Here is a 19838-nt window from a genome sequence, read left to right as displayed (position 1 = left end):
TATGTCCAATAAAAATTGAAATATTATGTTAAAAATACACATTGTATATTAGATATTTCATTAATCTTTATTATGAACCACATGTGACGATAAGCCAAATATCATTATCCAAGCTTTAAAAGCAAGAGATTACAATGATATCGTAACTACCAATCAAAACAACTAAAATCAGTATGTGACGGTAAACTATGTCACATGTTTAAGAATATTATAAACGAAATATACCAAGTGAAGGACCAAATTTTAGGGTTGAAATGTAAAGCACACATTGTAGTATAGTATTTCTTCTTCCACAGAATTTCTTACTCACAGATCTCTGGTTTTTTCTGCTTCTGGGTGTTAAAATCTGATATGGGTAACGCGGCTGCATCATCCAGAACAGGGCGCCAGGTGAAAGTGATGAAATTGGATGGCGAAGTTCTGAAATTTAAGGTCCCCATAACGGTGGATCAGCTTCTGCAAGATTACCCAAATCATGTTATATTGCTCTCTGATGCTGTTCGTCATGTGGGCGTTCGAGCCAGGCCTCTGGAGGGATCCACACAGCTTATGCCCAAACAGCTCTATTTTCTGCTCGAGATGCCCAAAATTGAGGCTTTTCGTGGCCCCGGGAGGGTTCGATCTGGGATCAACATGAGCGCCCAGTCGCGGCTGGAAGCCATGCTTTTGGCTCGGAGGTCGAGCTCTGATATCACTGGGCTTACTTCTAGTTCTTCTCCTTGTGCAGTTTCTGGGAATTCGTCCCCCATGAGAGGGGAAGATGGATCCATTAGGGTTAAAGTGAGGGTGAGCAAAGCGCAACTGGCTCGAATAACTCTGGAAAGCGAGAACAGTTCCGAAACTGCCGCAAAGATTGTGGACCTCTGCCTTGACGACGCAGAACCCAAAAAAATTGAGTCTTGTAGCTCCAATTTGGTTATAAATGAGGGCTTTGAAACGCCCCGCCGTTCCTGCACGAAAACTGTGGTAATCAATCCTGCTTTTTAGCTTTGTATAGATTGATTTTCATTTGTATTTTTGAAATTGATAGGTTTTTGGCTGAGTTTTCTTTGAATTTTTCTGTGCAGAAAAACAGGGTGAGATTTCTTTCTGATGTCCCAAACGCAGAAGCTGACTGAAGGATGAGAATCCCAGAGAGCTGAAATCTTGTGCAATTAAACTGCTGCCATTATAGAGATCTTAGTTTGGAGGAAATGCCCATGCAACTGAATTTTGTATAGTCTAGTTAATATTTTTTACAGTTTAGTTATACACCCGGTTTATTTGGATGTCTGTGGTTGTAAGGAGTCATATTGATGGATTGAATATAATAATACGGTTTTTTATTTGACAAGATATGTTTGACTGCATTTCTATTATTTTCTGTGGTGTCTAATGAGAGTTTTATTTTATTTAATGTTTTTCTATTTTGTTTCAGAGGTCAAATTAATCGTATCAATTTTCTCTTTCAAGATACTTTAATTACTATTTGCTATCACATGGAGAGTGGAAATTATATGTCTATAGTATTATCTATCATTTCATTAGGCTTTGATACATTTCTATTTTGTTTCAAAGTTCAAGTTAATGGTTTTCATCTTCTTTTTCATGGTATAGATTGTGGAAATCATTTGTCTACAACATTCATTTGACTAGGTTCTATTTCAACTAATTCTTTTCTATTTTGTTTTAGAGGTCAAGTTAATGGTGTTCATCTTCTCTTTCACGGCATTTCAGGGTCGTGTTAATGATTTTCATCTTCTCTTTTAGGGCATTTCATTTCAAGGTTGTGTTAATGATTTTCATATTCTCTTTCAAAATGCTTTAATTACTATCACATGAAATTCAAATAGCCATTTGAAAATCTTTATTTTCAAATCGAAATTCAAACTAATAAGACTCAAATTCTATTTCATTTTAGAAAATAATATTCTATTCGAGGGATTTAATTACTCATAGGAAAAAGTCAATTTTTGTATTAGAAATTATAATTATTTGGCAGAGGCTTTACTTCAAAGGTAACAAAAGTCAAGAAGAGTTGTAGTCTGATTTATTGGACACAATTAATGAGTGTGATTAACATTATGCCTTAGGTGAATTTGTTGGAATAGATACCCCTAAGTCTTTTCTCTACGATAAAAGAAAATGATTATTTATGGAGTTAAGATCATGCTCTTAATATCAACAAATAGATAAGTATATTTCTATATAAATATTGAAAAAAGAAACTAGACAGATAAGTATTAATAAATAATTTTTAGGAATAAGAAGGGATTGCCAAAGACATTAAATTTAATGTAGGGAATTTGATTCATAAGTCAAGACATTTAGCTCTTTGTTTTATTAAGAATCTTACATAAATAATTTTTATATAAATTTTCAAAAAATAAATTAGTTAATTAAGTATTAGTAAATAACTTTTAGGAATAAGAAGGGATTAACAAGGATATTAAATTAAAGGTTGGGTTAGCTCTTTACTTAATTAAGAATCTTAGATAAATATATTTTTATATAAATTTTGAAAAAAGGAATTAGTTAAATAAGTATTAATAAATAATTTTTAGGAATGAGAAGGAATTAACAAGCAAAGGAACAAAGTTAACATTATGCCTTAGGTGAATTTGTTGGAATGGATACTCTTAAGTGTTTTATCTAATTTAAAAGAAAATGATTATTTGTGGAGCTACAATCATGATCTTAATATCAACAAAATAGATAAATATTTATTTCTATAAATGTTGAAAAAAGAAATTAGTTAAATAACTATTAATAAATTTTTTTTTAGGAATAAGAAGGGATTACCAAAGATGTAAAATTCAATAAGGGAATTGGATTGATAAGTCAAGATATTTAGCACTTTGTTTTATTAAGAATATTACATAAATATATTTTTATAAAAATATTTCCAAAAAATAAATAAGTTCAATAAGTATTAATAAATAATTATTAGGAAGAAGAAGGGATTAACAAGGATATTAAATTAAATGTCGAGAATTTGATTGACTTGACAATATTTAGCTCTTTACTTAATTAAGAATCTTAGATAAATATATTTTTATATAAATTTTCAAAAGAGGAATTAGTTAAATAAGTATTAATAAATAATTTTTAGGAATGACAAGGAATTAACAAGCATATAAAATTAAATGCAGGGAATTTTATTTATAGGTCAAGATATTTAGCTCAAGTAGTTTTATTGAGAATCTTAGATAAAAAAAATTTATATAAATTTTCAAAAAATATATAAGTTGAATAAGTATTAATAAATAATTTTTAGGAAGAAGAAAGGATTAACAAGGATATAGTATTTCAAGCCCTCCAAGAGGACTAGAGCCAATCTGAAGAAGAAATGTCCTAATCAAGAAATACATGAATTGAAGAAGATAGCCCTCAACATGACACAACTGGAAGCTAAACTCGTAGAGGCCCTTAAACACTTGAACTATTTTTTCCCTTTTGTTGTTATCTTTGTGGTTTTTGGTTTTTTGCTGGTCTTTTGCTATCTTTTGGCTTCTTTTTAAAATGGTTATATCTTTAAGCGGTGTATTGTAATAGATCTTTGTTAAAAGGTTTTGGGTCCCTTCAAAACCTGTTTGTTCCTTAATAAAAATCAAGGATATAAAATGAAATGTAGAAAATTTGATTGATAAGGTAATATATGTAGCTCATTGTTTGATTAAAATTCATTTTTTCTAAGTGGTCTAAGATACATCAAAACCAATAACATTATTTATTTCTACCTAAATCACATTTGCAAATGCATATTTTCCTTACACAACTATATAATTGATTATTTAATTATTAAATTGCTCATTTTACATGAGTCAAAGTTGTGTTAGTCTTAAGTCTTGGGTATTGCTTATCTCTTTCTAAACTTACATAATTGTTTTTTTGGATTTATTCAGAATTTATAGATGATAGGAAGGGTGTCTATTTTGTGTTGCCCTATAAAGAAATAAAATCAATGAATTTGGGCAGGGATGATAATTAATGATAAAATATGCCTAAGATGTTATGCAGATCACAATACTCAATAGATAATGTACTAAATAATGGATCTTCATTGTAGATGTATTCTGCATTATTATTTTATCAACACCTTTATTACATACAATATATTAAATTACTATTATGATCTATTATATTAATATATTTTGATGTACCTTTCTAAGTATGAGAGTGCATGAGATTTTATTTTAAATAATATTTTTTTTATCATATGATTATAATGCTCTAGGTTTATTCTTCTTATGATGCTATGTGATGAATCTTATTATTTGTAATTTTATCATTATTAATTATTTATAAGTTTGTTACAATGTGTGCTCATTACATTTATTATTTATTTCATGTATTTGAGAATATAATTTATCATGTGTGGGATTTATATATTAAAATAGATCTAACACATATTTAGAATGACAAATATAAGTGCATTATGTGTGAGATGATTAACCTTTGTATTTAATTATTATTATATTAAATACTATTCTTTGATATCATTTGGCGTGTGTAATGAATTCACATAATACAAGCATAAAATAATGATAATTAATTAAAAATTAATAATATCGATATTTGTTCACCATCTTAATCAACCTATGTAATAATTGCTTTTGTATATGTTCATACTTGATGGATACTTTATAAATTAATGCTATGAGATTTCTACAATCCATGTTGTATTAACTTGTTTTTTTTCCTAGATTCGATTGTGTAAGTATTTTTTTTATCATCAATGTTTCGAATCACACTCTATGATTCATCATCAAGGTGTGATGAATCACATAGTGTGATTCTAAACATTGATGATAAAAAATACATACACAATCGAATCCAAGAAAAAAAATTAAGAGAATACTTTGTAAATATTATCCTGTATATGTACAATTTAATTTGAAAGTTCTTGGGTAGATTTGTATGAAGATGACACATTTTATGCATCTCAAAAAGGTGATTTTGTATTATTTTGGTGAAATTTGACTTTTGGGTTGATATGAACATGTATGGGATCTTATAGAAGTCCCTAGAATACCTTAAATGGTCGCCTAGGCATCCATGATCACATAAATTTTATTTGTAATTAATTATTTTAATTGAAATGTAATCTTTAAGTCCACTTTAGAAACTACATGGAATTGAGTTTTCCCCCTCATTTGACATTTGATTTAAATTTAGATTTTGAGTTTGAATCAAAATTTGAATTTCAACTTGGATCAAGGATATTTTGGTTGAAGAGAAATATATTAAATTTAATAAATATTAATTATGGTAATCTCTCCTTATTATCTAATCTAAGGAGATGGTTAAGAGAGAAAGGTTTATTTCTTTATGATTTCACTATTACTATTTTAGGGATGAGGTTGGAATTGTGTCTAGGTGAGTTTGGTAGAATATATACCCCTTAATCCTTGAATTTTAACCAAATAGGTCTCATTTTTTATAAAACATATAAAATTCAATTTTCATATGAAAAACCATCTTAAAAATTTCGAACTTAAAATTCAAATTCAAATGTATAAAAGAAAACATCAATCTCATGAACAAGAATTTGAAATTGAATAAAAAAGTAAAATTTTCATATTAGAAATTATATTTATATATATATGCATATGCATATGCATACATATGCATATGTGTATGTGTATGTGTATGTGTATGTGTATGTGTATGTGTATGTGTATGTGTATGTGTATGTGTATGTGTATGTGTATGTGTATGTGTATGTGTATGTGTGGTCATAGGTTATTATCTAATCATTTTTTGGGTGTTATAACATATGACTACACTCTCTCATTAATTTAAAGCAATAAAAGGTTCTATAATGCATAGAAGAATGAGAAAATTAAAACAACGATAATAGAGTGTGCAATTGGTCTTCATAATTAGAAGAGTTCAATTTAAGGCACTACAATATAGTATGAAATGTTGTTGTCTTAACTTGTTCATTGGTGTTCTTTCAAAAAAAAAGAAGCTTGGTTAGCTAATGTCATAGATTTGTGGCTTGAGGCATTACACATGAGCTCAGTAACCTATTTATGAGGTGCATTTTCAATGCCATTAGTTTCTTCTCTTTTCTTTTAGAGGATCTAATAATGAATATCAAATTTAATGTGGTGATGACAATTAACAAGCTTCAAATACTTTGTTCAACTTCTCATACTAAGGTATTAGCATCTCTAACATTCATTGCAAATATTGACATTAGGATCATCAACATTAAATTTTATGCAATGCCATTTTGAGTTAAATCTAATAATATCTTTTTGCATGTTCTACATACTTATTTTTCCTAATCCTACATATAAGAAAGTCTTAGAAATATTAAGAAGGGCATGTATATGTAATCCAAGAGTCACAAAATAACATCTTTACTTTGTCCTCAATGTTTTTGAATTGAAGAGCTTTGAATACTAAAACATTATTTCCATCTACAATATTATCATCTTAGATGTTACATCTTTCATTTTATCTCTTTATAACATTGAAGTCTCATTTACACCCAATATATTTAAAAATAATAATATAACATCTTTTACACACTTCTTAATTTACTATTAAATTTAAGATAACCATCCTTAAATAATTTTATCAATAAAAAATAATCCTTTTCTAATTTAAAACAAATATATTCTCAAATGTCTTATCGATAAATCTTTTTTCTTTACACCTAATAATTCTAATAATAAAACAAAATTTTTGATCTTCCCTATCTTAATTCATATAACTAGCTTACAAATATTTGATTTTAATCAAATATATATATAATACGCTGAGAGATATCCTTCTAGAGGCACCTATTAGAGTTTGGGGTACACGATAAAAATAGGCACCTCAAGAAGGATATCTCTCGGTGTATTTGTAAAGTGGAAAAATCGAACCCTAGTTGTTCTCCCCTCCCCAACTCCAAGGAGAGAGAAGGGAGGTCACTAGGGTTGATGGTTTTCACTTAGGAGAGACTTTACATTCAAAAGAGGGGTTGAAACCCACAAGATCCAATCCCACACAATGCAGGATTGGATTCTAAATGAGTTTCAAGGGCTAAGACATCAAGGATACCCTCTTTTGTAAAGAATATAGATAGAATGATTAAACTAGGAATGTATGTAGAAGCAAGAAAGATTCACTTGTAAATGGAGATAGGGATATGGGATAAAGCTGCGGACCTAGAATTAGTAGTAAAATGTCGAGACGGTGTTGTTTTGCAAATTTGAGTGAAAGTTGACAGAACGATGGCGCCCGGAGTGCACACAGTCCTCCGAAAAATCCTCAAAATGAAGGGGGATCTGTTCGTCTCTGCACAAGGATTCCAGATCTTCAATTACAGCCATGTACGTGCAACCTACACACAGAAAAGAGAGGACGATTGAGGGGTTAGGGATTAGGGGTTTTCCTTTAGGTCAAACCCCGGCTTTGGAATCAACCAAGAAATGAGAATGCTATAAATGTAAATGTTTGTAATGTAAACAAGTATTGATACCTTGTTGTAAGAATGTTTGTATTCTTACATGCGAAGGTTTAATGTATGTAGTATGTTGTATGTTGTAAGTGATCTCCTCTTCAATGGTTGAATCCTTGTCTTGAATGCAACACTTAGCCTTGAGTGGAGACTTAGAATGCTCAATTGCTTGAAGGAATGCTTGAATGCTTGAATGTTTGAATGTTGCTTCCGCATCTTGCCCACATATGTCTCTTTCTCTCTCTTTTTTGGAAGAGGAAATGTAGTTTATATACTTGTCAATTAGGGTTGAGAGACTGATTTTTCCGACCTTAGGCCGACTTAGAAACATTATTTTCCAATTTGCAAACTTCAAGACCCGATGCCCAAAAGGAGACCGGGCCCAAAATAGGGCCACGGACCAGGCCACTGGGCGCCATGGTCCCACCTCCCGGGACAGCAGGGTGCAAGGAGGGATCATGCTAAGGTGCAAAAAAATGCAATTTTTGGTGTCACAAGCAGGTTTCGAGGTCTCCATTTAGGTTCAACGTTGCGTCGCCATCGTGAAGACCCAAATGCAGTCGAAATTGCAAGTGTCAAAATTTTAGGACGCTACATTTAGCCCCCACTTTAGCGGGAGTATAAGCGTATGCCCATACTTTCGGTAAAGTACAAGGAAACAACATTGAAAGACTTTCACCACGTCAAGGAGGCAAGATACACCAGGCCCCCAGTGGACTAAGGACCTTACGGCTTCGATTGACAAAGTAAAAGGTAAGATCACGAGGGAGAACCATGAATGTCAGTAGTAAGGTTCCCTCACTATGAGTCATGCAAGAAAAATACCAAAAATTTTCAAGGCAAAGCTAAGTTCGCCAAAAAACTTTCAAGTATCTTGAAAAGATATGAACGGGATGTATGGCCCCCTACGTTAAAGCGATCACACGCGCCTCATCGGGGGTGATTGCTTTAAGGTAGTGATACATATAAGAAATGAGAAAGGAGCACGTAATCACAAGGATTTAGCCCCCAAGTGTGAGATAAGCCCAGGGATAATAGACACAAAACACAAAGCACGAGGTGAATTTGCTTTCCTCGGGGTCAGTATGCTGTATGATAATTCATGTATATCATATGTATGTATGCATAATTGTTCTTCATTCCCCAATCAAGGAATGTCACCTAGAAGAAGGGAACACATGTGTCTTTTGAGTCAACATGAGAGAGACCAAAAGAGATCTCAATGCTTTGCATCATCCTCAAGTAGACAACACTAAGGACAACAAATAGAAGAATGAGAATAACACATAGAAGAAGTAACAAAAAAGATCAAGAGAGGAGGAGAGAGTCTGCTATGCTAATGAAACTAGTCTAGCACGTCATCTACCCCCCGATCTTGCTAATCAATATTTTGGGAAGGCAGGAAACACGCTAGAGGAGGAACATCCAACACAGCAGATGGAGCTATCACAAGATCCAAACAAGGGCTATGTTCATGTTCCAAGCCACGTTGTTCTTGTCTAGGAGCTAGGATAAGTGCTTTAGAAAATTCGTTAGATAAATGGTTATCAACATCAACATATTCATATTCACTATCAGAATGAAGAGGAGTAACATTTTCATCATGAATAACATTTTCATCTATATCATCATCAAGATTTATAAAAATAGGATCTTTAACTCGCACAGGATCAAGACCATCATGCATCTTATGTTTAGGAGATTTTGGCTCAATTTTTGGCTGAGGAGAAAATGGAATAATACTAGCTGAAGGTGTTTTTGGGGATTGCAAAGTTTTAGAAGCAATTGCCTGAGCTCTAAGACGATGCTTTCGTCAGCATTCACGTGCAGAACGATTTCGTTTAGTCTTAGTAGGAGGTTGAGAAGATTGAGGAGGAGGAATGTTCTCATCCTTTTCACTTGGGTGTTTAGGTTGTGGTCTCTTAGGTTGAATAATAGGAGAAGAAGAAGGTCTCTTCTCTCTATAAGAGGAAGGAGGAGGAACTGCTCCATATAAGGGAGGAATATTTGGTTTAGGAAGGAGACCAATCCCATCATGACGAGGAGGTATAGGTCTACTTTTAGGAAGTTTATTAGATATAGTCACATCCATAGGGATGGGTTGGGAATCTTCTTGAGGAAAGACATTAGTTTTATCTTTCAAAGGAAGAACTTCTTTCTCAAGAATGATAGGAATATCAAGTTTGGGTGTTCTAGGTTCACTTAGAGATAGGATCATATCTTTTTTCCACTTTTGATAAGATTTGAAAAGATGATCACTCCGCGGTGGAAGAGATTGGAATTGTTTAGGCCAAAAATAATCAATAGGAACGCTAGAAGTTCTTTCAGCTGGTTTAAAGAGACTATGATTGATAGTAACAACTTCACCATTATGGGGAAATTTCAAACACTTGTGAATAGGAGAAGCAATAGCTTTCATGGAAGATAGCCAAGGATAGCCTAGCTTCACACGAAATTGTTCGGACGATGGAATAATAGCAAAGCTCACATCAAGGGATTTGTTATGAACTTCAATAGGTAATGTAATAGAACCAATTGCAGGAGAAGAAAATGCATCAAATAATTTCACAACCACATTTGTTTCGTCATAGATCACTTGATTCAATTGCAAAGTAAAAAGAAATTCTTCAGTAATGACATTAACCATACAAGAAGGATCAATAAGCACTCCACGGCAAGGTGTATTCTTGACTTTTGCAACTATATATAAAGGACCATCAGGTACCCTGATAGTTTCACTGGAATCAAATGTGATGGAAGGTTCTTTAGGGATTTTCTGCTGCTCTACAAAGTTAATCACATTCGAAGTCATAGACACAAGATCATCAGGTGAGACAGAGGAATCATTAGTATCAATCGCATTAGAGGTATGAGAAGGTAATGGATCAGTAAAAATCTTAAGATTTTGGTTAGGAGGAGCTACAGATGTGTTGCCTTTATCATTCACACCAGAAACAGAGATAGTATTATTATCAATCAAATCTTGAATTTTACCCTTTAAAGCAAAACATTTTTCAGTATCATGCCCAGGATGACGATGAAATTGACAAAAAGCTTTGTTATCAAAATAGGGTGAGTTAATCTTTGCACGATCTATTTGCCTTATAGGAGGAAGAGTAAGCACATTTTGTTCCAATAAATTATTCATAATACTATGCAATGATTCATTCAAAGGAGTAAATTTTCTTTCTTTCTTGAAAAACTTAGAAATAGGAGGCACACCTGATGCTGCATTCACATTGTTGTTGATGATGTTTTCATTGAATTTAATGGACTCTCTGTTCGGTTTAAACTTCCCAAATGGTTGTTGACTACTATCACCCTTATCACTCAGAGCCATAGGATTTTCTTGTTCCATTTGACTCACAGTCAGTTGATAATTGTGAAGAGTTGCGCACAACTGTTGGAAAGAAGTAAACTCAGAAAACAGAAGTTTTTCTCTAATATCTTTTTGTAAATTAGAAATAAAGATTCTTTGAATATCATTGTCAGGTACTGGAAAAGAAATTTGAGCATACAAATGCTTATATCTACCAATGAAATCAGTCACTTTTTCTTTAACACCTTGTTTACAATGCATTAAATCAATCAAAGTAACTTTAGGACTTATATTGTTTTGAAATTGTTGAATAAAAGCATTTACAAGTTGTTCGAAAGAAGTAATAGAATAAGAAGGCAACGAGCAATACCATTGTAGGGCTTTATCTCTTAATGTTCTAGTAAACAGTTTTACAAGCAACCTTTGGTCATAAGCAAAATCAGTACATATTGTTTGAAAGGTCTTAACATGTGTTAGAGGGTCACCCTTACCATTATAAAGCTCCAAATGCGGAATTTCAACATGTTTAGGGGGAATAGCTCGAACAATGTCAAGAGAAAGTGGGCTCGCAACATCAAATGTGGGCACACTAAACTTAGATTGATTCATAGAGGCAATTTGTTGCTGCAAAGAAGCGATAGTTTGTGCAAGATTGTTAATGGTCGCTTCAGTCGAAGAGTTCATATTAGATGTGTTAGATTGTGATGGAGGTATTATGTTATTGAAAGAAGGTATTGATTGAGAGTAAGGTGGTGGGACACTATGATAGTTAGTCATAGGAGATGATTGGAAAGGAGGAACACTACAAGGAGGAATGGAAGGGTTGAATGAATTGCCCCCTTGCGCCAGGTTCATTTGTGGAGATGTAATAGGGACAGTCATTGAAGGAATGAATGAAGAAGTCAGATTGAATGAAGGAAGAGGGTTGATTGAAGAAGAGGGATTGCCCCCATGACTGGTGATCATAGGTGGAATGTCTTGTATTGAAGTAGTCATTATTTTTGATGTAAAAGTAGGTATACTAGCAATAGAAGTTGTCAAAGGAATAGAATGATTGACTTGAGTAGGAGGTTGTGTATAACCTAAAGTTTCAGCACAACTCTTCATAGGCATCACATTCGAATCTACAATGTGTGCAATACCACGCAAAATATCAATTCCATTCTTATCACTTTGAACCATACGTTTTAGACCCTCAATTAATGAAAGAGCTTCACTATCGGGGTATTCTTGAGACATCCATTGTCGAAAATCATCAAATTGGTTATCCAATTTTGAAAGTTGTTCTACAGAAACCTCATGGAGAGCTTCTTCATCATTAAGAGGATTAGAAGAATTACCCATGTCCTCATTAAAAAGGCCATTCAAATTTGGTTCCATCTCCTCAGTAATTAAACCTTGGAAAGACTTAATTCTAAGGCTTCGTCTAACGGGAATAGTGTAAGTAGGGCTTATTGTTGTAAAACTCATGCAGTAAAGAGAGAGAGAAGATTTTGAATTTTAGAGGTAGCAAATTTCAATAAAATCAGCCAATCTCCTAGATTTAAGCTGTTAAATACAATCAGGACAATCTCCCGAAATTTCAGAAAAAATGTCAGGGACCGTGGCGAACGGAGTGCACACGGTCCTCACAACTTTTTTCGAAATTTTCTGGGATGAAAGTTATGAAATCTTAAAAATTGACTCAATTTCATGCAAAATTCAATTTTGAAAGTGGAAATCAAGGTTTTTGCAATTAAACACTTAATTTCAAAAGTCACAAACTGCAAAAATTTGAATAAAGCACTGAAATTTCGAATGAATGCCAACACACTTTTCAGATTTGGGACTGTAAGAAACACAATTTTGATATGAATTTTAATTTCAACAATTTTTGAATGATTATAAGCCTTTATCCAAGCAATCACTAGACCAACTTTGACTTTAATTTTGAAAGTGTTAGAATTGATAAATTCAGCCAAAATTCTGGATTTTAGCAGAAAAATACAGTAAGATCTAGTTCCCAAAATTTCGGAAAAAATGTCGGGGACGATGGCGCTTGGGATGCACACGGTCCTTGCAACTTTTTTCCAAATTTTCAGGGATGAGAGATATTGTGATTTTATTGCGGAATCCAAAGTTACAGCCAATTTGGAGGTGTTTTGATCAGTGAAATTATCAGTCAAAGGTTGAATCAAGAAGGTTTTAAAAATTAGGGTTTTGACATTTAACCACTTAATTTTCAGAATTAAAGCACAAATATGAATTGACAATTTGCAATAGAAGGGTAGATCTGAAACAAGCATTAACAATTAAACATTTCACAAGCTCAATTACTAAAAAGAAAATTTTAGGGTTTTTATGCAATTAACCTCTAAAATCTATAAAAGATCAAACATGGAAATGTAATTAAGGGAGCAAATTTTTCAGATCTAACCATAAATAATCAGAATTAGGATGTTCACGTCGGGTTCACCAAAATGTAAAGCAGAAAAATCGAAACCTAGTTGTTCTCCCCTCCCCAACTCCAAGGAGAGAGAAGGGAGGTCACTAGGGTTGATGGTTTTCACTTAGGAGAGACTTTACATTCAAAAGAGGGGTTGAAACCCACAAGATCCAATCCCACACAATGCAGGATTGGATTCTAAATGAGTTTCAAGGGCTAAGACTTTAAGGATACCCTCTTTTGTAAAGAATATAGATAGAATGATTGAACTAGGAATGTATGTAGAAGCAAGAAAGATTCGCTTGTAAATGGAGATAGGGATATGGGATAAAGCTGTGGACCTGGAATTAGTAGTAAAATGTCGAGACGGTGTTGTTCTGCAAATTTGAGTGAAAGTTGATGGGACGATGGCGCCCGGAGTGCACACAGTCCTCCGAAAAATCCGCGAAATGAAGGGGGATCTGTTCGTCTCTGCACAAGGATTCCAGATCTTCAATTACAGCCACGTACCTGCAACCTACACACAGAAAAGAGAGGACAATTGGGGGGTTAGGGATTAGGGGTTTGCCTTTAGGTCAAACCCCGGTTTTGGAATTAACCAAGAAATGAGAATGCTGTAAATGTAAATGTTTGTAATGTAAACAAGTACTGATACCTTGTTATAAGAATGTTTGTATTCTTACATGCGAAGGTGTAATGTATGTAGTATGTTGTATGTTGTAAGTGATCTCCTCTTCAATGGTTGAATCCTTGTCTTGAATGCAACACTTAGCCTTGAATGGAGACTTAGAATGCTCAATTGCTTGAAGGAATGCTTGAATGCTTGAATGTTTGAATGTTGCTTCCGCATCTTGCCCACATATGTCTCTTTCTCTCTCTTTTTTGGAAGAGGAAATATAGTTTATATACTTGTCAATTAGGGTTGAGAGACTGATTTTTCCGACCTTAGGCCAGCCTAGAAACATTATTTTCCAATTTGCAAACTTCAAGACCCGATGCCCAAAAGGAGACCGGGCCCAAAATAGGGCCAGGGACCAGGGCGCTGGGTGCCATGGTCCCACCTCCCGAGACAGCAGGTTGCAAGGAGGGATCATGCCAAGGTGCAGAAAAATGCAGTTTTTGGTGTCACAAGCAGGTTTCGGGGTCTCCATTCAGGTTCAACGTTGCGTCGCCATCGTGAAGACCCAAATGCAGTCGAAATGGCAAGTGTCGCAATTTTAGGATGCTACAGTATTATGTATATATTTGATTAAAATCAAATATATGTAAGCTAGTAGCAATCGCGGCACAACATGGAAAACAATTAAAAAAATCAAAATAGAACTATATAATATTATATTATTAATGTTTGTTGCAATAATATGTAATATTATTATTGCAATTATTATTATTTTCTATTTGTTTGTGTAATTTTATTATAAAATATTATTATTATTAGCTTATATTGATTATTATGATATTATTTTATAATTTATTGAAAATAATATTCATAATATTAATTTCAAATATTTTAAATCTATTATATTATTATTTTAAATTATTTTTAGATAATATTTTTTTAATAGTTTTATTGGTAATATTATATTAATAGAGTGTTATATGATAAATATAATACTATTATATTCTTATTTTGAAATTGTAATTTTATAGTTATTAAGTGTATAATATGAGAGTCAGGGTTTAAATCTTGGTTAGAGTTAGGGTTAGGATTATGGTTAGGGGTGGGGCTATGGTAATAGATAAGATTATGATCATGATAGAATAAAAATTATGATGGGCTTTAGTTGAAGATTAGGGTTAGGGTTAAGGCTAATATCATAGTTAGGTTTATGCTTAGGATTAGGTTTTGCATTAGAGATATAATTATAATGAGGGTTAGAGTTATAATTATAATGAGGGTTAGTATTATACTTAGGATTAGGGTTAGGGTTGGGGTAAGAGTTAGGATTGGAGTTAAACTTAGTGATTGTAATTAGGGTTAAGGTTAAATATTATAATTATTAATTGCAAATAAAATTAGGATTAGGGTTAGGGTTAGAATTATAATTAAGGTTAGGGTTAGGGTTAAGGTTAAGAGTGTGATCAAAGATAGTATGTGATGATAGCTATAAGAGTTAGGGTTTGGGTTAGGATTAGGGTTGGGGCTAGAATAGGGTTAGGGTCAAGGTTAGAATTATAAGATTAAGGTTAGGGTTTAGGTTAGGGTTTAAGATTAGGATAAGGATTATATATAGGATTTATTCTTAGGATTAGGGAAAGGTTTTGAGATATGGTTAGAGTTAGGGTTATGGTAAGGATTATTGTCAGGGTTAGGGTTTATGGTTATGGTTATGGTTAGGTTAGGGTTAAGGTTTAGAATTATGGTTAGGGTTATGGTTTATATCATGGTTGGGGTTGGACTCAGGGTTAAGTTTATGGTTATGCTTAGGGTTACAATTATGGCTAGGATTATCGCTAGGGTTAGGGTTTACATCATGGTTAGGGTTACGGTTAAGGGTTATGATTAGGATTAGGTTTCAGGGTTAATGTTATGATAATGGTCAGGGTTATATCATGGTTAGGGTTATCTTCAAGGTTAGGGTTTCATTTAGGTTTAGGATTGTGGTTAGGGTTACGATTAAGGATTACAATTAGGGTTAGGGTTTAGTGTTAGGGCTAATTTTATGGTTAGAATTATTTTTTATTATTAGTGTTACAATTATGTGTAGAGTTTATATCAAATTTAGGGTTTAGTGTTAGTGTTAAGTTTATGGTTAGGGTTTATTGTTAGTGTTACAATTATGTTTAGAGTTTATATCAATTTTAGGTTTAGGGTTATCGTTAGGGTTTAGTGTTAGGGCTAATTTTATGGTTAGGATTATGTTTTATTATTAGTGTTACAATTATGTGTAGAGTTTATATCAAATTTATGGTTTAGTGTTAGTGTTAAGTTTATGGTTAGGGTTTATTGTTAGTGTTACAATTATGTTTAGAGTTTATATCAATTTTAGGGGTAGGTTTTACTGTTAAGGTTAAGCATATGGCTAGGGTTAGTGTTTATTGTTAGTGTTACAATTATGCTTAGAGTTTATATCAAATTTAGGGTTAGCCTTATGGTTAGGGTTTAGTGTTACGGTTAGGGTTTATTATTAGTGTTACAATTATGTTTAGAGTTTATATCAAATTTAGGGTTATGAGTAAGATAATTTTGTTTAGGCTTAAGATTAGCATAATGGTTAGGGTTATGGTTAGCATTAGGATATACATCATGGTCAGGGTAAGGGTTAGTATTATGTTTAAGGTTAGGATTTATGATTATGTTTTTGGTTAAGATTTACATTAGGATAAGGGTTAAGATTAGGGTCATGGTTATCTTTTAGTGTTATGGTTAGGACCATGAGGGTAAGGGGCAGGCTTTACATCATAGTTAGGGTTATGAGTAAGACAATGGTTTAGGGTTAAGATTAGGATAATGGTTAGGGTTAAGAATATGGTTTGGGTTATGGTTAATGTTAGCATTAGGATATACATCATGGTGAGGTTTATGGTTAGTATAATGTTTGGGGTTAGGATTTATGATTGTGGTTAGGGTAAGGGTTAGGGTTAGGGTTAGGGTTAGCATTAGATTTTAGGGTTAGAGTTTAGTGTTATGGTTAATATTATGGCTAGGGTTGAGGTTTATGTCATGACCAGGTTAGCGTTTACATCATGGTTAGGGTCATGAGTAAGATAATGGTTTAGGTTTAGGAATATTTAGGGTTAGGGTTAGGATTATTTAGGGTTATGGTTAGGATTATGTTTAGAGTTAGATTTTGCATCATAGTTATGGTTCAAGTTAGGTTTTACACCATGGTTAGAGTTAGGGTAAGGGTTGGGGTTATCATTACGATAATGACTTAAGGTTAGGATTAGGATAATGGTTAGGACCTTAGGTTTAGGGTTATGGTTATGGTTGAGATTAGGATATACATCATGGTTATGGTTAGATTTAGTAATATGTTTAGGGTTAGCGTTAGGTTTAGGGTTAGCGATAAAGTTTAGGGTTAGGGTTTAGTGTTGGGGGTTTACATCAAGGTTAGGGTTATGAGTAAGATAATGGTTTAGGGTTAATATTAGCATAATGGTTAGGGTTAGGGTTAGTGTTATGTTTAAGGTTAGTAAATTTATGATTATGTTTATGGTTAGGATTTACGTTAGGATAAGGGTTAAGATTAGGTTCATGGTTAGCTTTTAGTGTTAGGGTTAGGACCATGGGGGTAAGGGTAATAGTTAAAGATAAAAATAGAGTTAAGGTTAAGGTTTGAATTATAGGTAGATTCAATTTTATGATTAGGGTTACAATATCATATAGAAATAGATTTAGGTTATGGTTATAGGTAGAATTATGGTTAGGATTAGGGTTAAGTTTAAAGATAAAATTGAGGTTAGGATTTGAATTATAGTTAGAGTTAGCTTTACAATAAGTATTAGGATTTAGTTAATAAATAGATTCAAGGTCATTGCAATAGGCCTGCAAATATTTGATGTTCTCCTCATAATAACTAAAAATACTTGATGTAAAAGTATTGTAAATCTTTGATGTGCTTCATTATATGCTTTCTTTTTTTCTTCTCATATATGATTTCATATTTTAAGATGCATAATATGACAATCTTACATTGATTAAAGTGGTTCATAATATAAATCCATATACTTTCTAAGTTCATTCTCAAATATCAAAAGGAAATAATAATACATGACTATTCTAAGTATAGATTATCAATGCTCCCTTTTACTAACTTCTAAAGAAATGAAACCATTAATTTAAGGATCCTAATGTTTTTAAAACAATTAGAGAACATATTATGGTATTTATATTATAATCCATATTTGTTATAAATAAATTTAAAGTAAACTAAAGTAATACTTTTACACTAAATAATAATAGTAAATGAATATTATCAAATACTAATTTGATATTTTTATTTTTTATTATATTTATTCATATAAAATATATTATTATACATTTATGAACTGAAGTTAAACTTATGTTGTGTAGGTATTAGCATAAATCAACTAATTTTAAATAGTATCCTTTTACTTGTGAAATTTTAAAAAAATAGAAATTAATCTAGATATATAAGCAATATTTCTATTCTATTTTTTCTTTTTGCATGCAAATCAATTCAATTTCTAAAATTAAACTCAATTTTTTTTTTAATTTTTTAATTGAATCAACAATTAGTTTTACAATAAATTTAAAAATAAAATCTAGATATAAATAGAATATTTCTAAAAAAATTATAGATATATAAATAAGATTTCTATTCTATTTTCCTTTTTGCATGCAAATCACTACAATTTCTAAAATAATTTAAAATTTATTTTTAAATTTTTTAAAATTAAAATCTAGATTTAAATGGAATTTTTTTATATTTTTCTAAATACATCAACAAAATTTCTATTTTATTTCATCTTTTTACATGCAAATCATTTCAAAACCTAAAATTAAACTAAATCTTAGTTTTAGAAAGAAAACTTTAAAAAATAGAAATTAATCTAGATATAGAAGCAACATTTATATTCTATTTTTTCTTTTTGCATGTAAATCAATTCAATTCTAAAATTAAACTCAATTATTTTTATGTTTTATTTTTTATTGAATCAACAATTAGTTTTACAATAAATTTAAAAATAAAATCTAGATATAAATAGAATATTTCTAAAAAAATTGTAGATATATAAATAAGATTTCTATTCTATTTTCCTTTTTGCATGCAAATCACTACAAATTCTAAAATAATTTAAAATTTATTATTAATTTTTTTAAACTAAAATCTAGATTTAAATGGAAATTTTCTATATTTTTCTAAATACATCAACAAAATTTATATTTTATTTCATCTTTTTACATGCAAATCATTTCAAAATCTAAAATTAAACTAAATCTTAATTTTAGAAAGAAATAATTTATAATTGATTTTTGAGATTTACAAAGATTAATAAGATTCTTATGATCAAATTTAAGACAATTTAAAATTGAATAATTAAATGTAAACAAAATCATATTTTTTTTTTTACCAAATTTAAGACTATTATATATTTTTATATTCAATTTTTTAGTCATTAATTTTTTTCTCCATAATAAACTAAATTAATGTAGATTAATTTCAAATATATAAAAAAAAAGTAATAAAATTCACAATAATCTAATGTGTAAAAACATAATTTTAACTAACATTTAAAAGTGACTTTTTTTATAATATTTATCTCTTGAAAAGAAAGGGCAAAAATCAAAACAATGGAAACTCGTATTCTATTTTGATTATTGCATAGGTGATTAAAGAAGAACACAGAGAAGCATATTCTACTATTGGTAATGCAACGCAAAGGATATCTAGAGGAATTCGAGATAAGGCCAGTATTGGCATTGCTGCATACATATGATAATAAGAAATGCTGATATTGAGATATGTCTATGCAAGGCTGGAAATAAATTATTGATGATAGATAAGTTTGTACCTGAGGTCTCAGATCAAGTTTCGTTGAGGCCACCAACTCAGGGTGATCTATAGAAATGGTTGTGGAGATTATAGAGCAATCTTCTTTCCGTAGTAGATTATTGGCTGGTGTAAATTCAAATTGTACGCCTTTTTCCTAACATTTCCTTTGCCAATACATATGTGGAATGTTGTAGC

The 19838-nt window shown here is 31.5% G+C and overlaps 1 protein-coding gene across 1 annotated transcript; it reads left to right on the top strand.

Moving 5' to 3' along the window:
* The first annotated feature begins 281 nt into the window (after positions 1–281).
* Positions 282–1345, top strand: LOC131063438 (uncharacterized protein At1g66480-like). Its single transcript, XM_057997244.2, has 2 exons — positions 282–966; positions 1068–1345. The coding sequence occupies exons 1-2, from the start codon at positions 352–354 to the stop codon at positions 1116–1118; spliced, it is 666 nt and encodes a 221-aa protein (XP_057853227.1). The 5' UTR covers positions 282–351; the 3' UTR covers positions 1119–1345.
* Positions 1346–19838: the final 18493 nt, after the last annotated feature.

Source organism: Cryptomeria japonica, chromosome 10, assembly GCF_030272615.1.
Source record: "Cryptomeria japonica chromosome 10, Sugi_1.0, whole genome shotgun sequence".
In the NCBI taxonomy this organism is placed as follows: domain Eukaryota; kingdom Viridiplantae; phylum Streptophyta; class Pinopsida; order Cupressales; family Cupressaceae; genus Cryptomeria; species Cryptomeria japonica.
This window is presented reverse-complemented; position numbering and strand designations above follow the sequence as displayed.